We start from the raw sequence: 25134 nt of genomic DNA, 5'->3' as shown, positions 1-25134 counted from the left end.
GCTTCCTCTTCCACAAAAGGAGAAGGTAGGAGAAGGAAGAGAGACTGGCCAAGAGGGCATAGCAGGGAGCAAACTGCAGCTCTGAGCAGTAGTTCTGTTTCTCCACTGATTCCAGGACAGCACAGCTACACAGAGTCTTTGAGGAGACTTACATTTTGCTAAGTGAACCATAACAAATTATTACGTATCAATGTGTGACTCGACAGTACTAAAATTAGAGTACTGAAAGTAAAGTTCCAATATAGGTATTACAAAAATTGTGGAGTAATTACTACCCAATAAAAAAAAGTGGATAAAATACCCTATCCCAGCAAAAAAAAAAAAACAAAAAAACAAAAAAACCCAAACTGCTTTCCCAGCTTTGTTTAAAGAAATCTGCCAGCCAAAGAAATATAATGAAGCAAGCAGCTGTAATAAACATGGATCACATAGTTAAGCTGCTAAAGAAAGAAGGGGAGACAGTTACCCTAGTCTGACATTCCCTAAGGATTAGTTGCCTCCCAAGAGTAATTCAACCGAGGAAATCTTACTGATGGAAAGGAGTTTTAAGTGGCTGTAAACACCATCCCAACCTCTAATTCCTAACAATGATCTCGGAATTTCCACTGGAGGGTGATTTAGGGGGAAAAGACTCCAAAGGTTTCAGCAGACTCAAAAAAAAAAGATGAATGGTTCTGATGCAAGATGGTGACCACCAGACTGACCAAGGCACAAGAAGGTAAACAGTTCTTCCTGAGAAGCAGCTTGACAACCTTGCCATTCACACCTGTGGGACCTGGTAGGGACCAGTTTATCCAGCTGCATTATCATGACCATTCTTCACTAGCCATAGAGACCACGAGTACTTCGAATCAGAATAGTTGCTTGAAAGTTCCTCTACTCCTAGGGACCGTTACACTTACCTTTGAAAGACAGTGAAGAAATAAAAGCTTTTTAAGAAAATTCAGTTTGATTTAATACCTGCTGCAGGCTTTTTATTTCTTTTTAAAATGAGTTTTTTTTAAACACGGTTGCTTTAGCAGATACACACACAAAAATACACCCCCACAAAACTATAAGAACTATTTTGGCTGAAATTATGGACATATTTGAAGTACAAGACAGAAAAAGAGCTATTTCTTGAAAACTCAGTGACAGAAGTCTTTAAAACACTTTTTTTTTCCCTCTCCTTACTTTGGTATTTTACTTTAAACACAAGATTAAATTACAAATGCATTGAATTGAATAAATGGCTTTCTGAAGCTGTTTTACCTTTATGCAACCAGTCTGAGCCATATCGCAGCTTCACTCTCACCACATGCTTCCTGATCAGGACATGGTCTGATTCCTTTTGAGGCATATATACCAAAAGTGAATAAATATAACTTTTTTTTTGTCAGAAAATCCAAGACAAGTCAGCCAGTTTGGAGGCTCTGTAGGGAGCAAAGGCATAGTCTTGCTCACAAGTATAGTTCAAGATTGACATCAGCATTGTCAATCCGTTTGCAAGAACAGATTGGCCAGATTCACAGAGGTAACATCTCTGGGTGCAGTCAGCTTTGCTGCACAGTGTATCTCAAGAGGCTGGTCCTGGGTTTCTTGGCAGCTGTTTGTATGATACTGGCTTTAGTGATCATACAGAATGTACCTTATGGGAAAGGGTTTGACTGTTCTTTTTGTTGCTGCGAACAAAACAAGAAGAAGAAAGAAGAACTGAATTTGCAATCTGAGAAATGCAAATGGCATTTGCATGCCAAAAGAGCACTGTCTCTGGTTCCTACTTTTACCAGAAATATGGGCAGATTAGTCTCCTGGGCAAAGTGAAATAAGAATAGTGTAATTACCGTGGAGGAAAAATGTTTAAAAATGTAATGCACTTCAAATAACTACAGATTGCTTATAGAGAAGAAAGCAAGACAAAGGAAGAAACAAGTACATAAACATATGTATTTACATATGTATATATAAACATATATGTGTATATATGTACACATAAGTATTATATATAAATATATATGAAGAAATTAGAGCTCCATTTTGCTTAATAAACATGTAGGACTACATACACTTAAAGTGACACAGAACTGAAACTGACTCGGAGGGTTTTTTAAGGTTTATAGCTGTAGGAACACTGAGGAGGCTCTGAAATCTTTGCACAAAGCAGCAGCATTTATGCTAACTCATGTATTCAGCAGAGTAGGCATCATTTTTCTCTTATCTTGCTATCTAGCAATGCACACTTTCTCTACTGTATTCACTAATACTGAACTCTTCCATTAGCATTTCCAACCACAGTCACAGTTGATCTCCAGAGATCAACTGTAAGATCGGTCTTCTCTGCAAGAGAAAGTTATACCAGTGTAACTGGAGAAATGATAATTTTCTTAGCTGATAATGAACTTAGTCCGTCACATCACAATTTACACTAAAATGTTAACTATCATTTATCATTATACAATAATGATACTGTTATTAAAAGAATGTAGTATTACAAAATTGATAAATTTTGAAGTAAGCGTATATTTAAGTCTATTAAATGACATTTTATGCAAATACATTCCTTTGGAGAAAGAAGGGATTTCTCTGCAGAAGATCTAAGAAAGTTAGAAACCTACTGGTTTCTCTTACAGAACAAAATAAAGAACAGACTCTTTGCAAGACTGGCTTCCGAAATTGTCTTGTCTTCAGAGTCAACTAACATCCAAAAAATAAGGGAGAGGAAGAAAGAGCTATGAATGATTATGAGCTGCTAAGAAAAAAAAAAAATGTATTTCTAGCTAATAAATTCCATTAAAATTCCATCAATTGCTTTTGGAAGATTACAAGGCTGTAATGCACTGAGAGCTTTGCACGCTCAGTTGTTTGTAAATGTCAATAGAAACTGTGTGAACTATTTCCCTTACACTGATGTCAACTCAGTACAGTGCTATGCCTGTTTATTCTACACCATAGTTTACAGAGAAATAAAACAATAATTGTGCCCATTTATTACAAATATATAAACAAACATATTTCTTGAACATATTTCTCAAGCCCTCCTTGTTCTCCCAGATGAAATTTTATATCCATATGCCCCTGAAATTGATACAATTCAAAAATATGATTCTAGAATTTGGGATTAGTACATTGCCCCAGACATCTATTGAAAGCAATATGTATATACTTGCCCTCAAATTTCATACACGTTGTTATTTTCCTAAAATGTTTATTTGAATTAGGCATTTATGGAATCTGATAACAATCCCTACTGAGCTATTACACTGAGGAATTGAATGGCTATTAAAGACATTACCTAGGACAATAGTTACTGTTCCATATTAGATCATTGAGTGACTCTATGAAGTGTCAAGCAACATTTAATAAAGTTCCCTGCATATTATGACAGGTTCTCTGTCTTATGAATAGTCCTTCATGTGTTTGATTTCAGATATTACATCCTGGTACTTTTCACTGATACAGCTATTTCCAATTTTTGCTAAGTTTCTGCAAATTGATATTATTCTGCTGTGTGCATACTTAGGTTTTTGCTGTTGGGCTGCTTCATTCTTTCTCTAGTATTTTCACTTTTGTTTCTCTATGCTGCAAATGCCAGCCACATCTTCCACAAGCACTATTTTTTCCCTTTCCAATTTTTTCTAAATTACAATAATTAGAGTTTGACAATACTGCTATAGCAGATGTTAATGATCTTGCTATCATTTTATGACTCAAAAATAACATAGGAAAAATGAACCATAGTGGAAAGCAAACGTTCATGTTACATTTTTCTCTATAGAGCTTTACAAAGCTAGATATACAGAATATTTCTTTTTCTATGTATCTAAAGCTACAGTTACCTTCGTTCTTGTAGATTTTATCCAAGACACAGAAGCCTAAAATGTTATTTAATTATCAATGCAAATGCTAACAAATTACTAACTCTTTCTGTCAGAAATAGATTTAATAGCTCTGTTTTAACATGGAAAAATAATTGTCTTACAAAGTCATCTTCCAAAAATTAGGCTTTAATGTGCATCATTTTTCAATGCCCTTTATAGGAGTGTTTAGGAATTTACTCATTTTTATTTGACTTCTGCTTCAATAACAGCTTACACTCTCTACATCTTTTTCAGTTCACTGAGTTGTCTACATATTCTCGGTTTCTTTGTCCTAGTGGAATGCACTTCTTTCCTAATCAACAGTTGATGATAATGGACTAAAAATTTCACAAAACTAAACTCAATTAAATCGATATTCATTAGCAGCAACTAAACCAGTTTCTGTTCTACATATGTTCTTTCTCTCTAGGACACTGAAAATAAAGAGTAAAACAAAAAGGAGAGTTGGATGAGCCAACTAGGAGAGGAGCGCTGCTGGATCTTATCCTCACTAACAAGGAGGGTCTGGTTGAAGAGGTGAAGGTTGAGGGCAGCCTTGGTTGTAGTGACCATGAGATGGTAGAGTTCAGGATCTCATGTGGCAGGAACAGAATAGCTAGCAGAATCACAACCCTGCACTTCAGGAGGGCCAACTTTGGCCTTTTCAAGCAATTGCTAGGGGAAATCCCATGGGACAGGGTACTAGAAGGTAAGGGGGCCCAAGATAGTTGGTTAGCATTCAAGGACTGCTTCTTCCGAGCTCAAGATCAGAGCATCCCAGCAGGTAGGAAGTCAAGAAAGGGTACCAGGAAACCTGCATGGTTAAACAGGGAACTGCTGGGCAAACTCAAGTGGAAGAAGAGGGTGTGGATCGTGGAAGGAGGGGCTGGCCACTTGGGAGGAATATAAGTCTGTTGTCAGAGGATGTAGGGAGGCAACTAGGAAAGCTAAGGCCTCCTTGGAATTAAACCTTGCAAGAGAGGTCAAGGACAACAGAAAGGGCTTCTTCAAATACATTGCAGGTAAAGCCAACAATAGAGGCAATGTAGGCCCACTGATGAATGAGGTGGGGGCCCTGGAGACAGAGGATACAAAGAAGGCGGAGTTACTGAATGCCTTCTTTGCCTCTGTCTATACTGCTGGAGGCTGTCCTGAGGAGCCCCGGACCCCTGAGGCCCCAGAAGAAGTCAGGATAGAGGAGGAATCTGTCTTGGTAGATGAGGGCTGGGTCAGGGACCAATTAAGCAATCTGGACGTCCATAAATCCATGGGCCCTGATGGGATGCACCTGCGGGTGCTGAGGGAGCTGGCGGAAGTCATTGCTAGGCCACTCTCCATCATCTTTGCTAAGTCGTGGGCAACGGGAGAGGTGCCTGAGGACTGGAGGAAAGCGAATGTCACTCCAGTCTTCAAAAAGGGCAAGAAGGAGGACCCAGGGAACTATAGACCGGTCAGCCTCACCTCCATCCCTGGAAAGGTGATGGAACAACTTGTCCTCCGTGCTGTCTCTAGGCACATCAAGGATAGGGGGATCATTAGGGGCACTCAACATGGCTTCACCAAGGGGAAGTCATGCTTAACCAACTTGATAGCCTTTTATGAGGACATAACCCGGTGGACAGATGATGGTAAAGCTGTGGATGTGGTCTATCTTGATTTCAGTAAAGCGTTTGACACGGTCTCCCACAGCATCCTCGCAGCTAAACTGAGGAAGTGTGGTCTGGATGATCGGGTAGTGAGGTGGATTGTGAACTGGCTGAAGGAAAGAAGCCAGAGAGTAGTGGTCAATGGGACAGAGTCCAGTTGGAGGCCTGTGTCTAGCGGAGTCCCTCAAGGGTTGGTACTGGGACCAGTAATATTCAATATATTCATTAATGACTTGGATGAGGGAATAGAGTGCATTGTCAGCAAGTTCGCTGATGACACAAAACTGGGAGGAGTGGCTGACAGAACGGAAGGCTGCGCAGGCATTCAGAGGGACCTGGACAGGCTGGAGAGTTGGGCGGGGAGAAATTTAATGAAATATAACAAGGGCAAGTGTAGAGTCCTGCATCTGGGCAAGAACAACCCCATGTACCAGTACAAGTTGGGGGCAGACCTGTTGGAGACCAGCGTAGGGGAAAGGGACCTGGGGGTCCTAGTGGACAGCAGGATGACCATGAGCCAGCAGTGTGCCCTTGTGGCCAAGAAGGCCAATGGCATCCTGGGGTGTATTAGAAGGGGTGTGGTTAGCAGGTCAAGAGAGGTTCTCCTCCCCCTCTACTCTGCCCTGGTGAGGCCGCATCTGGAGTATTGTGTCTAGTTCTGGGCCCCTCAGTTCAAGAAGGACAGGGAACTGCTAGAGAGAGTCCAGCGCAGAGCCACAAAGATGATTAAGGGAGTGGAACATCTCCCTTAGGAGGAGAGGCTGAGGGAGCTGGGTCTCTTTAGCTTGGAGAAGAGGAGACTGAGGGGTGACCTCATTAATGTTTATAAATATGTAAAGGGCAAATGTCATGAGGATGGAGCCAAGCTCTTCTCAGTGACATCCCTTGACAGGACAAGGGGCAATGGGTGCAAGCTGGAACACAGGAGGTTCCACATAAATATGAGGAAAAACTTCTTTACGGTGAGGGTGACCGAACACTGGAACAGGCTGCCCAGGGAGGTTGTGGAGTCTCCTTCTCTGGAGACATTCAAAACCCGCCTGGACGCGTTCCTGTGTGATATGGTCTAGGCAATCCTGCTGCGGCAGGGGGATTGGACTAGATGATCTTTCGAGGTCCCTTCCAACCCCTAACATTCTGTGATTCTGTGAAATTGGGAAAAAGAAATTGAGGAGATGTACTATATCTCATATGAAGTTAGAAATGCAGGTTACAGAAATCATTTTGCAATAGAAATAAAAATCAGTTGTGATTGTTTCAAATACTCCTAGTAGTGGCTGTTTGAAAAGCCACTTAAACATATCAAAAGTCATCCATACGTATATGTACAAACATATATATATATAAGCGTAAAAAGTCAGCAGTGAGTCAAGACATTCACTTCCATGACTCCCTCCTACCTTTGATAAGTTCCTTCAGTTAAGCAGAAAATTAATGCAATTTTCTGCCCTTACTTCTTTTGCTGATGTTGCATTAATCAGGACAGAGTAGTTCTACCTCCAAGTAGCTGGACAGTGGCTGAGAAAAGGTCATGGCTGGGAAAGCTGGAAAGATATAAGTACACTCCTCATTTGATACTGTGTACTGTCTCTCAGGGTTGTGTTAGATTTCAAATCAGCCCTGGTACAGTAGGAAGAATACACAACTGAGTAAAATGGGAAGCAGAGCAACATTCTTCACAAAATCAGCTTCTTAGAGAAATAAATGAATATATAAGTTTAAAAGACATGTTAATTTTTTTATATATGCTATCGATCCATATGTGTACATATACATTTTTGTGTATATATACACAACTAAAATGCAATGCTTTACCTGAACTAGATTTGAAAACAATTTTCACACAATAAGGACATGTTATTTCTCCATACTTAACTTCGTTTCCAAAGAACATTTATCTGTCTCCCATCTTCCATCAATGACTCATTAATGACATATTGAATGTTAGTTACTAAATGTCACTTCATTAAAAACATTAAAGCAGCGACTTTTTTTTAAAAAAAAGAGCAGACTTCTCATTATCGCACTTGATTTTGTAAAATTTTCTTCAGCTGTTATATATTCACATTCAATTATTTATTGTTGGCTATTTTTGAAATATTACAAAAGAAAGTCAGAGACAGTAAAAGGCGATGGTCCAGCAGCTCTCAGCTTACTGAAGTGCAAGATTAGCCAAATGGCCAGTGGCTCAGCAGACAGCAACAGCTGAAGTTCTTCCACAAAAACTTCCCATAATACTTCAGTTGAGGACTGAAAGGAACATCTCCCTGCAATTTGTTCACTTTGTTCCTTCAGACCTCAGGTCTTTGCTGAGATTATTAGGCTTGCTAATTAGTATCACCTGTGATGGTGAGTTTTTGAAACATGGATATGTGTCCAAAGACAACTGGATTGTGACCTCCAATAACATTTCTCATAGGTCACTATACTGCTATCAGATGGTGATAATGTTCAGCTATTACTAATCTTGCTTGGAGCAAAACCAACCAGAGATGAAAATTGTCTTCCCTGTTAAGGAATTAATTTTAAAAAGAAAGAAAAGAAAGTCACAAACACCTGAACCTGCAAACTTCTATGCCAGAAAAGGCATACTGTGGGCTTGCAAGTTTCAAAAATGTCTCTTTGATCAACATTTCACAAACATCTGCTGCTCTGTGTTCCTTAGACATTGCAAATGAAGTCTAACTTTTATGTTTAAACTTACAGCACTTGCACAAAAAATATATTCATTAACTAACATTTTTCATTGATTGCTCATAATCAAGCAGTCATACTCTTATGTTTCCTCAGTTGAAATTGGTGATACATATTGCATCCCTTACGAAGCTGGAGAAATAAATTCTCAAATAAATTCAAAACAGCAATAAAATTCACTTGTGACTACCTTAAAAATTCTTAGCAGTGGCTGTTTCAAAAACATGTAAACATACCACAAGTCATATATATTTATATTCACAAATATACAGATAAGTGTAGAAAAATCACCAGGTAGTCAAAACATTCCCTTCCATTTGTCCTTCCTGTCAACGTACACTAATACATATGCCAAGCAAACAGAGGATTAAGGTAGAAAAACTTCTGCACCATAAAGAAGGGAAAGTAGGCAGGTTTTGTTCTTCCAGATGGAGAGAAAAGAAGTTCATACTTTAGCAAAAGAGATGAGTGAGGTTGCATAAAATTGTCCTCACTTGTCCCCTGCCAGCAAAGGACATATACAATATGACAGTACAATAGCTTTACCAATCTATTCTTTTCTTCACAAATTTGTAGAAGCTGAAGCTGTCTCACTGAGATGCAGTTGCAGTGCAGACCTTAATAGATTCAGAGGCAAAACAATGAGAATTGCAATGCCGTCCTGTCATTGCCATAGCGGGCTGCTGTATACTAGTGGTTACAATTCAATGGAAAGGTTAAGGCAGCTGAATTTCATGCACAAGGCACATCTTCCAGAAGCCCATGGTACAAGTGTTTGAGTCTAAACCCCATGGCGTGCACCACTAAAGAAATTAAGGTCACTTACTGGCATTATTAGATATTGTTCATGTTTCAAAATACCAACAAAATTGCCAACAAAATGTTTTCTCTGCATGGTTTTGGTTCTATTGGAACTCAAATATCACAGCTGTAAAAATCAGTACTCTATAGGCTACCTTATTGGGGAAAAGAAAAAAGCTCTAAACCAATTAGTAACAGTTCTTAGTTTGATATTAATTTGTTTCTTTAAATAAGTGATTCTTAAGAAATCCCATTAATTTCAGGAGCATTAGGAGAGAAAGCAGTAGACATTGTCCCTGATGGTCATAGTACTTAGACAAAGTAGATTTAATTCTTAATGTAATCTTTTCCCACTCCTCTTTGAACTACTAAAGGTATATAAAGACAATAGAATTTAACAGGCAGAGATTTGGAGCAGAGATCATATTATCAACATAGGTCACAGAGAGGGAAAATGTACTTTAAAAAAGATGAGCTAAATATAGATTTAATAACTTGATTGGATTATAATGTCCCAAGGGGTAATTTTAGGATTGTATACCCCAGAAGCGAAGAGAAATAGCAATTGCAAGTCTAGAATAAGGTGCTACTTATTCTTCTGAAAAACATCACGTGGGCAATGTGTTTTAATGGACCCAGTCTGCATTTTGATCTCAGAAAGGAACAGAAGGTCCCAGGTAAAACTCTCTTCGAATAACAGCAAAATTGACCTGAATCAAATTTGTAGAACAGCTTCTTCACTTTGAAAATGTTTACAGTTCACATATGGATCCTTATCAGAAGTTGAATTTTGCAAATTGTTCCTTGAGCTGTAACATTTGATTCAAATCATGAAAGATTCTGGAATTATTTGTATTTTAAAGGTTTTGAATATCATGGCAGATCTGCTACCTCATATACTTTTTTGTCATATTGTCCTGGTTTGGCCTAAACCAGGCCGATTTTCCTTTCAGTGATTTTTACTTTCAGCTAAGTCTCCTCTAAATAACTGCACTTTCTGAAACTAACTGCATGTTTTTGCAGACAGTGTCTGCTTCCAGGACTGATAACGCTCGAAGTTTGTAGTTATCGCTGAGGCACCGGTAGGGATGTTGTGCAGTAAGGCTCTTGCTGTACTTTTTTCTTAGAGAAACCAAGGTCACCGCTGAATTCCTCACTGCTTACAAGTGAAAAGCCGAAGGGGGGGGGGTCGCAGCTGCAGGGGGGAGCAGACAGGGCAGGTGACCCAAAATTGACCAACGAGGGTATTCCATCCCATACACGTCATTCTCGGTATAAAGCGGGGGGATCACGAGGGTCTTGCTCCTCTTGCTCGCTCTTGTTTTTTCTGCTATGGCCGGTGTCCAAGGAGGACTCCGACTGTTTTCCTGCTGCCCCCGATCCTGATCCGTGCATCCCTGAATCCAGCTCTCGACCGTCGCTAGGCCCAGCCTGGGCCTTCCCGGAGCCTGCCCTGCAGTGCCGGTGGTGACGTTGCCGACATCGGGGGAGCTCGATCTTGGTTTTGTATATATATTTGTATATATTTGATTATTCCAATATTATTATTATACTCTTTTTCATTATTATAGGTTTATTAAAACTGTTTTAACTTTCCAACCCGTAAGTCTCTCTCCCTTTTCCCTTTCCCTTTCCCTTCGGGTGGGGGGGGGGAGGGTTAACAGAGAGCGTCTGCTGCAGGTTTAATCGCCAGCCCAGCTTTAAACCGTGACAGATTTATTGGCGCCCAACGTGGGGCTCGAGAGAAGCTCCAACAGGTTCCTCTGATAAGTCGAATCCCAGCTCCGGCGGGAGGAGACCCGGAGAGCTCAGCTGAGAGAGTATCAGATTTCTTCCTTTGAGATTTACGAGGGGTTGGAAATTAAAACAGATAGGGAAGATGCTGATGTCATTTTTGAATGCTGTGTTATCTCATCTCTTTATAAAGCCTTTTACAGAGTTAAGTGTAATGATACCTTACTTGCCGTATGCGCTGTTTGTTACTGTTTATGTGCAGTTTATCACTGCTGGGCACTGGTCAATGTGCATTGTTTTGTTATGGCGTTTCATACTGATTTATGTCGTGATAAACTGGGCTGTTACTATTCTGACCGCGGTAGCAGCGATTTTATCTGCGGGCTCCGGGCGTCCTTTAGCTGATTGTGTTAATGATTACACTTCCAATTTTACTTTGGGAAATAGTACCTTCTCCTTTTCTGCCAAGCTGATTCCTCTAGATTTTGTGAAATTCGGATGGTGCTGTCTAGGTGGCATGTTTTTATTTTCGGTTGTCCTGAATGTGTTTCTGATGTGGGATAAGATTAAGTATCGGTGCAGGGACAGGTGTAGGTGTTATGCAGCCACCTCAGATCCTACAGCGTGTGCTGCCGCTACAGCTCGCACCGCAGCTGCTACACCCCCCAAGATGGCCACTGCACCTACTCAGACTCTAACGAGTCTCAGCACTCCCACAACAGCCACTGCATCTACTCAGACCCCAGCATCTAACGAATCTGTACCAATTGCTCCTGTAACCAGGAAGAAATACCAAAAGAAATCAGCTCGTGAAGAGGAGGATGATGACTCAGAGCCTTCTAAGGCAGAGCCATCACATGACCCAGGTGAGGGCCCTTCTCAGGCAGAGTCAGGGCCCGACACAGATGGGGGTTCCCTTGATCGTCATTTTAAAGCAGACCCATCACAGAAGAAAGGTCGTTCTAAAGCAGAACTATCACAGGAGGAGGACTCGGATGTAGAGATAACCTACCACTCCTTATCCCTGAAGGACCTGAGAAATATAAGGAAAGATTTCAGCCGTTATGATGGTGAGCCAATTATTACCTGGCTGCTCCGATGCTGGGATAATGGGGCAGATAGCATGCAATTAGATGGCAGAGAAGCCAGACAGTTGGGATCCCTGTCCAGAGATGGTGGTATTGATAAGGCGCTTGCAAGAAAGTCAAACACTATCAGTCTCTGGAGGCGACTCTTGTCAGCTGTAAAGAGCAGGTATCCCTATAAAGATGATGTTATGAGCCACCTGAGCAAATGGACCACTATAGAAAAAGGTATTAACTACCTTAGACAACTAGCTGTGCAAGAGATCATTTATAGACACCCACGGGAAATTGTAGATCCTGTAGATCCTGATGAAGTGGAATGCAACCGATCCATGTTCCGGAAGGTTGTGAAGAATGCTCCACCGACATATACCCATACATTGTCAATATTAGTCTGGGGAGAAAATGCTATGGCACGACCTAGTGTGGATGAAATGGCTAACTGTATGCGACAGTATGAAGATAGTATTTCTTCCCCACTGCAGGCCCGTGTCTCGGCTGTGGAAAAACTGACAAAGGAAAACAAGGACTCATTTAAACAACTGTCAGACAAACTGTCCAGGATAGAGAATAAACTTGACTCTCTACCTACACAGGCGCGCGTTGCAGCTGTTAAGAGAAAACGCCCTCCTACAGGACCAGCTCAAAGGAAACGGAACACATCACGAGGTATCCTGTGGTTTGCCCTGCGTGGTTATGGGGAAGACATGAACAGATGGCATGGACAACCTACCAGTACCCTACAGGCACGAGTACGTGAGTTGCAAGCTAAAAGAAATACCAGAGAGAATTTTTCTAGGAGGATGGCTGCTCCAGTTACCAGTGAGCAGGACCCCAGTCAGGGTAGATGGGCCTCAAATTCCTTTTTCCAAAGTGTGAATAGGAGAAATGAAGGTCCAGTCCCTGTGAGCAGCACAAATCCATTTCTTGATTAGGGGGTCCCTGCCTCCAGCCAGGTGGAGGAAAGGGACAACCGAGTTTATTGGACTGTGTGGATTCGATGGCCTGGCACATCAAAACCACAAAGGTATCGAGCCTTGGTAGACACTGGTGCACAGTGCACCCTAATGCCATCGGATCATAAAGGGGCAGAATCTATCAGTATTTCAGGAGTAACAGGAGGATCTCAAGTGTTATCTGTATTGGAAGCCGAAGTGAGCCTAACTAAAAATGAATGGAAAAAGCACCCCATTGTGACTGGCCCAGATGCTCCGTGCATCCTTGGCATAGACTACCTCAAGAGAGGGTATTTTAAGGACCCAAAAGGGTATAGATGGGCCTTTGGTGTAGCAGCTGTAGAGACTGAGGACATTAAACAGCTGTCTACCTTGCCTGGCCTCTCAGAGGATCCTTCTGTTGTGGGGTTGCTGAAGGTTGAAGAACAACAGGTGCCAATTGCTACTACCACAGTGCACCGACGACAATATCGCACCAATCGAGACTCCCTGATCCCCACTCATAAACTGATTAGACAATTAGAAAATCAAGGAGTGATTAGTAAGACTCGCTCACCCTTTAATAGTCCTATATGGCCAGTGCGAAAGTCTGATGGAGAATGGAGATTAACTGTGGACTATCGTGGCCTAAATGAAGTTACGCCACCACTGAGTGCTGCTGTGCCAGACATGCTAGAACTTCAATACGAACTGGAGTCAAAGGCAGCCAAGTGGTATGCCACCATAGACATTGCTAATGCATTTTTCTCTATTCCTTTGGCACCAAAGTGCAGGCCACAGTTTGCTTTTACCTGGAGAGGTATCCAGTACACCTGGAATCGACTGCCCCAGGGGTGGAAACACAGTCCTACTATTTGCCATGGACTGATCCAGACTGCACTAGAAAAGGGTGGAGCTCCAGAACATTTGCAATACATTGATGACATCATTGTGTGGGGTGATACAGCAGCAGAAGTTTTTGACAAAGGGGAGAAAATAATCCAAATTCTTCTGAAAGCTGGTTTTGCCATAAAAAGAGGCAAGGTCAAGGGACCTGCCCGGGAGATCCAGTTTTTAGGGATTAAATGGCAAGATGGGCGTCGCCAGATCCCGATAGAGGTGATCAACAAAATAACAGCTATGTCCCCACCAACTAACAAAAAGGAAACACAAGCCTTCTTAGGTGTTGTGGGTTTCTGGAGAATGCATATTCCAGATTACAGCCAGATTGTACGCCCTCTTTATCAAGTGACCAGAAAGAAGAATGATTTTCAGTGGGGTCCTGAACAACGACAGGCTTTTGAACAGATTAAACAAGAGATTGTTCATGCAGTAGCCCTTGGACCAGTCCGTACGGGACAAGATGTTAAAAATGTGCTCTACACCTCAGCTGGGGACAATGGTCCTACCTGGAGCCTCTGGCAGAAAGTACCAGGGGAGACTCGAGGTCGACCCCTAGGATTTTGGAGTCGAGGATACAAGGGTTCCGAGGCCAATTACACCCCAACTGAAAAAGAGATACTGGCAGCATATGAAGGAGTTAGAGCTGCTTCAGAGGTAATTGGTACTGAGGCACAGCTTCTCCTGGCACCTCGATTACCAGTACTAGGCTGGATGTTCAAGGGTAAGGTTCCCACTACCCATCATGCAACTGATGCTACATGGAGTAAATGGATTGCATTAATTACACAGAGGGCTCGAATAGGAAACCCTAATCGCCCAGGAATCTTAGAAGTGATCATGGACTGGCCAGAAGGCAAAGACTTCGGAATGCCACCAGAAAAGGAGGTGACACGCGCTGAAGAAGCCCCACCATATAATGAACTACCAGAGGATGAGAAGCAGTATGCCCTGTTCACCGATGGATCCTGCCGTCTTGTAGGAAAGCATCGGAAGTGGAAAGGTGCTGTATGGAGTCCTATACGACGAATCACAGAAGCCACAGAAGGACAAGGTGAATCAAGTCAATTTGCAGAGGTAAAAGCCATCCAGCTGGCTCTAGACATTGCTGAACGAGAAAAGTGGCCAAGGTTGTATCTTTATACTGACTCATGGATGGTGGCAAATGCCTTGTGGGGGTGGTTAAAGCAGTGGAAGCGAAGCAACTGGCAGCGTAAAGGGAAACCTATTTGGGCTGCTGAACTGTGGCAAGATATTGCTACTCGGCTAGAGAAACTAGTCGTGAAGGTACGTCATGTAGATGCCCACGTACCTAAAAGTCGGGCAACTGAGGAACATCGAAACAACCAACAAGCAGATCAGGCTGCTAAAGTGTTCCAAATAGATTTGGACTGGGAACATAAAGGTGAACTATTTTTAGCTCGGTGGGCTCATGACACTTCAGGTCATCAAGGAAGAGATGCAACATACAGATGGGCTCGTGACCGAGGGGTGGACTTAACTATGGACTCTATTGCACAGGTTATCCATGATTGTGAAACATGCGCCGCAATTAAGCAAGCCAAACGGTTAAAACCTCTGTGGTATGGGGGGCGGTGGTTGAAATATAAATATGGGGAGGCCTGGCAAATTGACTATATCACACTCCCTCAAACCCACCAGGGTAAACGTTATGTGCTTACCATGGTGGAGGCGACCACCGGATGGCTGGAAACATACTCTGTGCCCCATGCCACTGCCCGGAACACTGTTCTGGGCCTTGAAAAGCAAATCTTGTGGCGACACGGCACGCCAGAGAGAATTGAGTCGGACAATGGGACTCATTTCAAAAACAGTCTCATAGATAACTGGGCCAAAGAGCATGGCATCGAGTGGGTATATCATATCCCCTATCATGCACCAGCATCTGGGAAAATTGAACGATACAATGGGCTGTTAAAAACTACCCTAAAAGCAATGGGGGGTGGAACCTTTAAAAACTGGGATAAGCATTTGGCACAAGCTACCTGGCTAGTTAACACCAGGGGATCTATCAATCGAGCTGGCCCTGCTCAGTCAGATCTTTTACATACAGTAGAAGGGGATAAAGTCCCTGTGGTGCATGAAAGGAATCTGTTGGGAAAAACTGTCTGGGTTCTTCCTGCTACGGGCAAAGGTAAACCCATTCATGGGATTGCTTTTGCTCAAGGACCTGGATGTACTTGGTGGGTGATGCTGCAGGATGGTGGAGTCCGATGTGTCCCTGAAGGTGATCTGATCTTGGGTGAGAATACTTAATTCTGAACTGCATGATGTTAATTGCTGCATAATACTAACAGTGTTCATAAGTGTCTTTCAGGTTAAGACAGTGGTGACGAGACCAGAGCTAACTGCAAGTGGCGTCCAGTAACCTCCTCAAGACTGACATCTTTAACCTGCAACCCGTGGGCACAAACTGTGACAAAACTCATACCATGTCTCCTGCCCTGAGAGACTCCTAGCCAGATGGAAACCCACAATCCTGAACTAAATGAACTTGATGAACTTTTTTTTTTTTTCTGTATAGAAATGAATCATAAACTAATGTTATCTGTATATATTTTAAAATGAAAAGTTAGTGGTGATCTGAGTATGACGTGAATGGTATGGAATAAGGGGTGGAATGTCCTGGTTTGGCCTAAACCAGGCCGATTTTCCTTTCAGTGATTTTTACTTTCAGCTAAGTCTCCTCTAAATAACTGCACTTTCTGAAACTAACTGCATGTTTTTGCAGACAGTGTCTGCTTCCAGGACTGATAACGCTCGAAGTTTGTAGTTATCGCTGAGGCACCGGTAGGGATGTTGTGCAGTAAGGCTCTTGCTGTACTTTTTTCTTAGAGAAACCAAGGTCACCGCTGAATTCCTCACTGCTTACAAGTGAAAAGCCGAAGGGGGGGGGGGTCGCAGCTGCAGGGGGGAGCAGACAGGGCAGGTGACCCAAAATTGACCAACGAGGGTATTCCATCCCATACACGTCATTCTCGGTATAAAGCGGGGGGATCACGAGGGTCTTGCTCCTCTTGCTCGCTCTTGTTTTTTCTGCTATGGCCGGTGTCCAAGGAGGACTCCGACTGTTTTCCTGCTGCCCCCGATCCTGATCCGTGCATCCCTGAATCCAGCTCTCGACCGTCGCTAGGCCCAGCCTGGGCCTTCCCGGAGCCTGCCCTGCAGTGCCGGTGGTGACGTTGCCGACATCGGGGGAGCTCGATCTTGGTTTTGTATATATATTTGTATATATTTGATTATTCCAATATTATTATTATACTCTTTTTCATTATTATAGGTTTATTAAAACTGTTTTAACTTTCCAACCCGTAAGTCTCTCTCCCTTTTCCCTTTCCCTTTCCCTTCGGGTGGGGGGGGGGAGGGTTAACAGAGAGCGTCTGCTGCAGGTTTAATCGCCAGCCCAGCTTTAAACCGTGACACATATTCACTGCTACATTCCTCCTCTGATACTCTTTCCCATTTTTTTTGAACTCCAGACTGCACTAATTCCAGCTATTTGAAGAAGGAAAGAAAGGTAACGCAAATGATTTCAGACGTTTCTAAACAATCTTTTAAACTGTAATAGAAGAAATATTTTACTACAGTAACGGAAATGAGTGAGTAGGAGTGATGGGGGTTGGCACAAACTGCTGCTGGAGGGAAAAATTTTGTAAGTTGTACTTTTTCTTCAGAAAAAAAATAGACTGAAAAAACACATGCTTGATTAAGAGCTCGTGAGAAGCTTAGGAGGCTCAAAGTAGTCCCCCCAGAACCAGATTAACACACAGCTATCCCTAATGACATGCAGAGTCATTTATTCTTTATTGACTGAAGAAGAGAACTATCTAATGAATTTCTAATGGGACTTCCTATGGTACATTCCATTTGAGTTTTTCCCTCCAAGTACTGACCTTCTCCAATACTCTCCTGTCCATGGAGTCTAATGTGATCACAGTCCAAACTGATTTGGCTGCAAAGAATTATGACAAAGACCTTACATCACAGTTACCCTTGAAGAACATCTTGCATGTGCACTTCTAACTCTCACCACTAACAAAATGAAGCTCTCACTTCAACTCTAGTATTAGGAAGTCCAAATAGCAGAAAAACATATTACAAGATTACATTGTCTAAACAAAACAAAACAGGTTTTTTTGTCCACGATTATGATGCAGGGATTTATTTGACAAAAAAAAAAAATCTAATAACACAACAGCAAATACTTCTCCTTCTGCATAGTTCTTTCTACCTTTTAAGTGACAGCAAGCCCTATATATCTTTTACACTTATCTGTATCTGTTGGAAGCTAAAAATAATGGTGCCTTTAGGAATTGTACCCTACCTCGTTTGTGAAAGATGACGTGAGGCACTTCTGTTCTGCACATTTTATTTTTACACTGCTTAACACTGCTGTTATTCCTGAGCCTGATTTATGGGTACCCTGGGGTACTCCTAACCCCTTTTGATGTTATTTCTACTGGAAACAGTTGACAAAAGCAGATCTCCCCTTGAGGACTGCACAGTTCTAGTATTTGTTTTGACTTTCAGCCATTTGCTCAACCTATTAAGAGCTTCTTCAAAGACATAAAATAGCAACCCATCACCTTGAATGCTACAGAAAAAAATAAATGTATAAAGGCTGCCAATTCACACTAACTCTGCTGTAGATAAGCAGAATACATTGAAAGGCATTACACTACATGGAATACCGCCTATGGATTTAGCATAACCCTACAAGGGTATTTGGCTCTGAAGTATTTCACTCTGTTGGTCAGAGCTGCATGAAAATATTCATATCAAATATAAACCTAAGGCAAACAGAAAATGTGCCTAATGTAAACTTGAGAATAAAAATTGGCAATAGGGTTAAACATTACTTCCATGTCATATTTTTTCTATATACTATAGAGTTCACTACTGCTTTAAATATGATTTTTATGAGCTCTGCAAACCTTGCTAAAACCATACATATGCCACGCCAAGACCCTTGGAGCTTAACTGCTCTGCCTGTGGTGGACTAACTGTCCATGATAAATGGATGGAAACAACTAGAGAAATGGTATACCTCGCTGCAAACAATAATATTTAAGAAATACATAAATAGTACCTGGTTCTCGTCTTTTCCTGTTTAATTTTTTTCAGCAAGAAGTAAGAAATATGTATTTTGAAGAACAGACACAATTTTTTTTTTTACTGTAGTGAAGCTAATACAAAGTAATAGTTAATGTACCAAATACAGTTATTCCTCTTTTCCACCTGAATGCTATATAATGATGAAAGTAGGTTTCACAAAATCCTACAGAGTGCCCTAGTTGCTACTTTTCAACTGTATAGGAGCATTAGAAAGTAATCACCAGCACAAATACCCATAGTCATTTAAATGTTTAACTAAAGTAAAAAGGTTATATGTATTTGTGTATTTTCTTTGAGTTATACACAAATATTCCAAGAACACTAGGTTGGAGAAAAATATTAGAAACTCAAAAAACTGAGCAGACATTTCATAAGTAGCCCAAGAATTTACAATTACCTTTGTGCAACACTGATTTTATTGTCTGATCTCTAGCTCTTTGCAAAATGGGCTTACCTTTGACCATCCTTGAAACTGGAAAAAAGAAAATCAGAAATTGAAACTAAAATAATTTCTTTCACAGCTTTAATTTGAAAATTATTTCATTCACCCAAAGATATATGTGAAATTATATTTTAACAACTCACAAGATTGGCCATATAAAAAAATGAAGTAGAGTAAGGTCTTCTTGGTACCACCTACAAATGTTTAATGTTACACAAAACTGCATAATAGACTTTTATGGCTTTTAAAACCCAACTTCTGAAAGATAATCAGTATTTAATGTATGGACACATTCTCAAAACTTTAGAGTTATCACGGAAATGTGTATCAATTTTTTGACATGATTTCTTCCATTTTAGTTCCTCTAATGTTGCCTAGAGAAGGGGTTACTCGTTTTCGTCTTTTTTCTTTTTTTTTTTTTTTTAAGTAGAGAGAAGAGCCCAACAAAAACACAGTAAGTTGTCAGGAACTGACAACTTTTCCTGCAGTCTAGAAATACTTGACAACCCAGTGGATACAGGTCCTGGAGATAGGTACTGTTTGTACTACAAAGCTCAGCTGTTAATTCAGCAATTTTACCCCTTCATTGTACTTCATGGTGCTTGGTGACCTCTTTTGACGCTTCCTGAGCCCTACACAGGGAACACTAGGACATGAATTACCCTTTTCCCTGCCATCTTACCGCTAGGGTAAAATGTATACTTTCATTAGAGATCTAGTTTCAGCAATGAGCCTTTGGGTTTCAGCTCCAAGATTATCCCATGATGGCTGGGACAAAGAGCCAGGCTACCTATCACAGTACTGTGTAGGATATCCGTCAGTTGCTGCCATTTGGCTTGGGATTAGGGACCAGCTGTTGGCTCTCTTTCATTCAGCAGTACAGACACATACTAGGGCTCTGCACTGCAGTAAGCCAAATCATTCTTCTTGCCCAGTGAATTGTTAGAAGGGACAGGAGAACTAACCACTTTTAAGTAGTTTAGTCTGCACCCTTGCTTCAAAATGCTGAGGTACCAATTGGACAGAGACTGATATTTGGCCTTTAACCTGTACCTAGGAGCCAGTTCTGTAAATACACCACAGAGGATGCTGCCAAAATCAGCTCTTGCCAGAAGACACACTATGTGAATCAGTACAGAGTTCAAGCGTCCCTTGCAACTTTTCTGTTTTGACCAACAACTACCATTTCGCAATTCTCTTTGGTATACATTTTCATGTAAGGAACGGTGTTACCTGCACTGAGGCAGAGTCAAGGTACAATAGTTTCATGTTAGTTAACCATGAAAGAGAGGAGGAACTGAAATAACATTGCCTACTCCCTGCTGATTTAATCTTGTGCAGTTCCACAGGCCAGTACAAAAGACACAGGTGGGAAGAGATTAGGAGGTGTGCAGGAGAACAGAGGTCACTCACAAAATCTTACGAAGTATACAATAAGGCAGAAGAGAGAATATCTCCTTTATCATTTCACTGCATCACTTGAGGAAGGAGAGAGGAAACCTACACCTATAGCTCTAGGAAGTATGAGAAGTCAAATTCTGACTATATAAATGTATTAATGCATCTACAACCTTTAAAACTGCAAGAAGGCTGCTGTAGTACTCTCCTGCTCACTCTTGAGATACTGATTTCACTGCCTCCTGCCAAACAATTAATTCCATGGCCTACAAGACATACTGGGTCAGAAGAGTATTCCCCTGACTTTTTGGAGATTGAAGTGGATACAACTGCTCTGTAGACTTTTTTATAATATCTGCCATCTAATCCTCTTCTCATGCCTCTGGCTTCAGAGATCTTGCTGTGACCAGATAAAATCTGTTAGCCATTCAGAAAACTAAACTGAACTTTCATTATCTAAAAAGTATCTCTCTGCTCCATAACAGAAGAAAAACCTATTTATGAACAACTGAATCTGCTACGCAAAATAAAGAGAAGACTGACAGACTTGTTACATGTACGAGCAACTTCAAAGAACCTGTTGTCCCCATCATGGATAGATAATTAGGAATTGTTAGTGCCTTGTCAGATGCCAGGCACGCAAATCCTACCCTGTTTCTTAGGGTACTCGGTCAGAACTCCTACAAGCTTTTAGAAAGAAAACATTTTAAGATCACCTAATGGCATCTCAGAAGGCATCCTGTAAGCTAGAAAGAATCTGAACAGCATGAGGCCAACAGGAAGATGTGTCTTCCTTCCCTAGTTAGTGTATAAATCCAATACATTTATTCATAAATAAATATTCCCAGATTGTGTGCTGAGCTAAAAGTCTACTGAAAATTATGTCTCCCATAGTTATTTGATGCCTTAATTTAAATTAATGAGAATTGATATGCTTTCGTGACATGTCAATAAATAGTCCCACTAAACTTTACTAGTAAAGTTTAGGAAGCCAATAGTTAGTCCTGGGAACAGTTCAGCTAAGCAAATCCAGAAAATTAAGTTTTACCTCTTTCTTTGCCTTGGGATTTTGCCACAAAACAGAGGAAAATATTACAGCTTCATGAATATGGGTGAATAGGTCTGTACTGAATACACCTATTCAGAAAAATGTCAACATATCCATTTCAAATTTGATTAAAATAATTATAAGCAGTTGTCAAGCCTATGTAAGCATATTTATGCCAGATATTCTTCCTCTTGTTCTTGGGAAAAGGAGAAAGCTGGGCTTAGAATGAAAACTTCATATTATTATCCTTAACTACAGAGAGGTTAGTACTGTTGCATACCTAACCATTGGGAACAAGCTATCTAAGTAATTCAGCATGGAATGCTTGCAAGGTAGTCTCTGAAAGCGACACACAGCAATGCTGTAAATGCAGTGTATATGGGAAGTGATGGACACCATACTCTTCTCTCAGTGCATAATTATCTTTTAATTTCTAAGACTCATTTTCTTCAGCCAAACACTGTCAGCAACCAATCAGTTGCTATTAATGCAGTAACACGCAAGCACAACATAACATAATTATGCTAGGTCTGGGATAGAATCAGAACAACCTATTATTTTCAATAGTACGTTTCCTTCCAGTAATCCAGCTTTTCTTCCCCAAAAAGATATCTCCTAACAGTTTTATTCACACTTCCTGCTATCCTATAAGATTTTTCTAAATTCTTTCTTCTATTCCAAAATGCAGACCAATCAATAGCAATACTTAGAGTGTATAACATGGTGCTATTTGTTTTGAGGTTCCACCTCAAAATATCTCCTAATCAGTAGATAAATGTGTTTCAGGTAATTCTTCACAGCAATGGTAGCTGTCTTTCTTGGGCAATTGGGTTTTAATCCATGAATTTGCAAGTAATGGTATTCTTGAATGTATGTGCCCAAATACCATACGGTAAGATGGATTACAGTATTTAAAACTGCAATAAACAAGAACATGAGAACAGATGCATCACAAGAAATTTTGCTTTGATTTATAAAACAAACACCAAAAAGTTCCTTTCTGCAGGAACAGTTTGTCCCCCTCAAATCATGCTTTCACTCACTGGCTCTTAAATACAGATTAGCAGCAAAGATCTACACACCTATGTTACTATCTTGAGCACTTGAGGTTGTAGTTAGAACTTAAACAGTCAGATTTCGACCTGCAACTCAACTAAGGTACAAAACCAGAAATTGTAATCATACTAGCAAAACAAAGAACACACCTGAAAATGTGGCCCATTTTCCACCACAACACCAGGCAAAAAAAAAAAACACGTTTAAAAAGGAAAACCAGCAGAGGAAAAAGAAAGCTCTTTGAAAGTGATAAGTACTGTGAAGCACTGAGACTGTGCAACTCTGACACTTTTCGTTGTACTTACCTAATATCTGTGCATGTTATACATGTGATACAGCGACTGTTTGTTGTAACGAGGTTCAAAGCCACAGATGTTTCACTGTCAGTGGTTGGGTGTGCTCCACATTTAAAGTAAAACTCCTGAAATATTGAAGAAGAGATAGAGAGAAGATTACATACGTGCCGCTCATGTCCTCCCTTTATCTTAGGCTATCTGACATTTGAGACAACAGACAAATCACCGCTGCCAACAGAAAAGGACAACCATTAAGAAAGATTTACAAGGAATCCCTTGCAAAAACACCAGTCTAGGTGCGTATTTTGTTCAGTGACTTCCCTAGCGAAGAAGATATCTACTTGTGTACTAACTTGATTTCAGTGTGATACATTCTGTAATTTTCTGGATTTATAGAAAAAAATTACTTCATCTAAGTATAGTTGTCAAAGGCAGAATAGTAAGCACTGTCGCTATACATTAATATTTCCACATATTTTTTTGTTACAGATGTTACCATTTTCTGAACTCTAAACCACAGAATTTTATCTCTAAATGAGTAAAGTCTGGCCTTGCTTTTGTCATGTTGGAAATCTATACAATACAATTTTACCATTATATTAAAGAGCAGATCTAGCTCTCTTGGAACACATATTACATTTGTAATTATATAATATATTGTGTTTGAATTAAGTTGCTTTAGTCCATACTACTCTATACAACCTCTTAGAATGCTTTCATTAGCATAAAACATTTTACACAGCCATGTGCTTTGTTCTCTTCTCCATCACACTCTAGGGAAAGCCATACTACTCATGCTGTGCTTTGATAAGGTTTTGTTATAAGAGATTGTTTTAAATGTCCAAATCGCTCTCCGCATATGCAAATAAAAGCAGTCTGAAGACATGGGCTTTGCAATAGGAGCCACAGATGACCTTTTGCAGTTTCTTTGTTCCTGTAAGACTTTTTTTTCCAGTATCAAATTGTGGAGTTTTGTAATGAAAACATTAAGACTGGTATAAATGAAGTGTGAATTGGAAGGTAAGCACGTGAAAGCAACAGAAGAAATGATGAGAATAAGGCATAAAAGAATGACAGGTGTTGATTACGTCAAGATATTAAGATCACAGGTGATTCTCAAGACACCTAGACTGGAAGGCAAAAAAATCCTAAAAAAAAAAAAAAAAAGAGAAAAAGAAAAAAATAAAAGAATAAACTGTAGCTAGAGAAAAAGACACAGAGACAGTGAATAAATCAGCAGCATTTCCTAATGACTCAGGTGAGACAGGATGAAGGAAAAAAAAAATACAGTAATTGCTAACTTCTTTAGGGTGCAAAAGTCTCACCCAAAACCCAACATTAAGAACAACCCAAAAGCTGTGAAAAAGACCTGCTAGGTAGTTTGTCCTAGTGTCACCCCAAGTTCCTAGCTAGACACATATTTTAGTGCTTATTAGCATATGAATACAAGAGAATGAGTGGGGCTGAATGAAACCAGTTTTAATACAAAATGACCTTGCCCCCTATGTAGCCTTGCACTGAGATTCACTACTATACTGTACTAAAATCAGTCCAAAAAAAAGCTCTTTCTCACTACCTTGAGCCTTGCAGTAGGGAGTTCTTCATCTGAGAAACAGCTGTCAATTACTGGTTTTTTTCTCAATGGTGATCATTCAGATATATTGTGTATTTCTACATGAGACAAATACACTACTATGCAGTAATAACTCTAAGGTGGAATCTCATAACTGGGATACGAAAAGTATTAATACATCCTTCCTTCTAGGTTAGTCAATCCTGCTTCTCAGAGAGGCACTGATATATGCAACAGATACAACACAAATAAAATATTCAAACTCCACTATAAGTCCACTATAAGACTCATTGTCTGAAGCATGTGTTAGTAGCAGTTTATGAAGAGAACTAAGGGGTAAAAGGCTATTTTAAAGGCAAGCCTATTTTTAAAAAGAAGTAATTGTTCATAGAACTTTTGAAGTAGTCACCAGTACATATTTACATAGAGCTAACTTCTTTTAATAACTAAATCGTCTTTCTGTCCTGTTCCATAAGATGAGGAAGCAGTCCCAAGCAAGAAAATGTGCTTAAAGTCATCCTTAGACAATACTTTAGACATTCCATGTTTTTTCT

The 25134-nt window shown here is 40.5% G+C and overlaps 1 protein-coding gene across 3 annotated transcripts in view; it reads right to left on the bottom strand.

Annotated features, from left to right (window-relative positions):
• PRKN (parkin RBR E3 ubiquitin protein ligase) overlaps nucleotides 1-25134 on the bottom strand; it is an 852414-nt gene that overhangs the window by 403980 nt on the left and 423300 nt on the right. For all 3 annotated transcript variants that reach the window (XM_068405902.1, XM_068405892.1, XM_068405910.1), the window contains exon 6: nucleotides 23017-23132. In XM_068405902.1, the coding sequence (XP_068262003.1) occupies nucleotides 23017-23132 (116 nt within the window). The remainder of the gene's footprint in view (nucleotides 1-23016; nucleotides 23133-25134) is intronic.

This window comes from Nyctibius grandis, chromosome 1 (assembly GCF_013368605.1).
Source record: "Nyctibius grandis isolate bNycGra1 chromosome 1, bNycGra1.pri, whole genome shotgun sequence".
Lineage (NCBI taxonomy): Eukaryota > Metazoa > Chordata > Aves > Nyctibiiformes > Nyctibiidae > Nyctibius > Nyctibius grandis.
The sequence above is the reverse complement of the archived record's forward strand: the minus strand, read 5'-3'. Positions and strand labels throughout refer to the sequence as shown.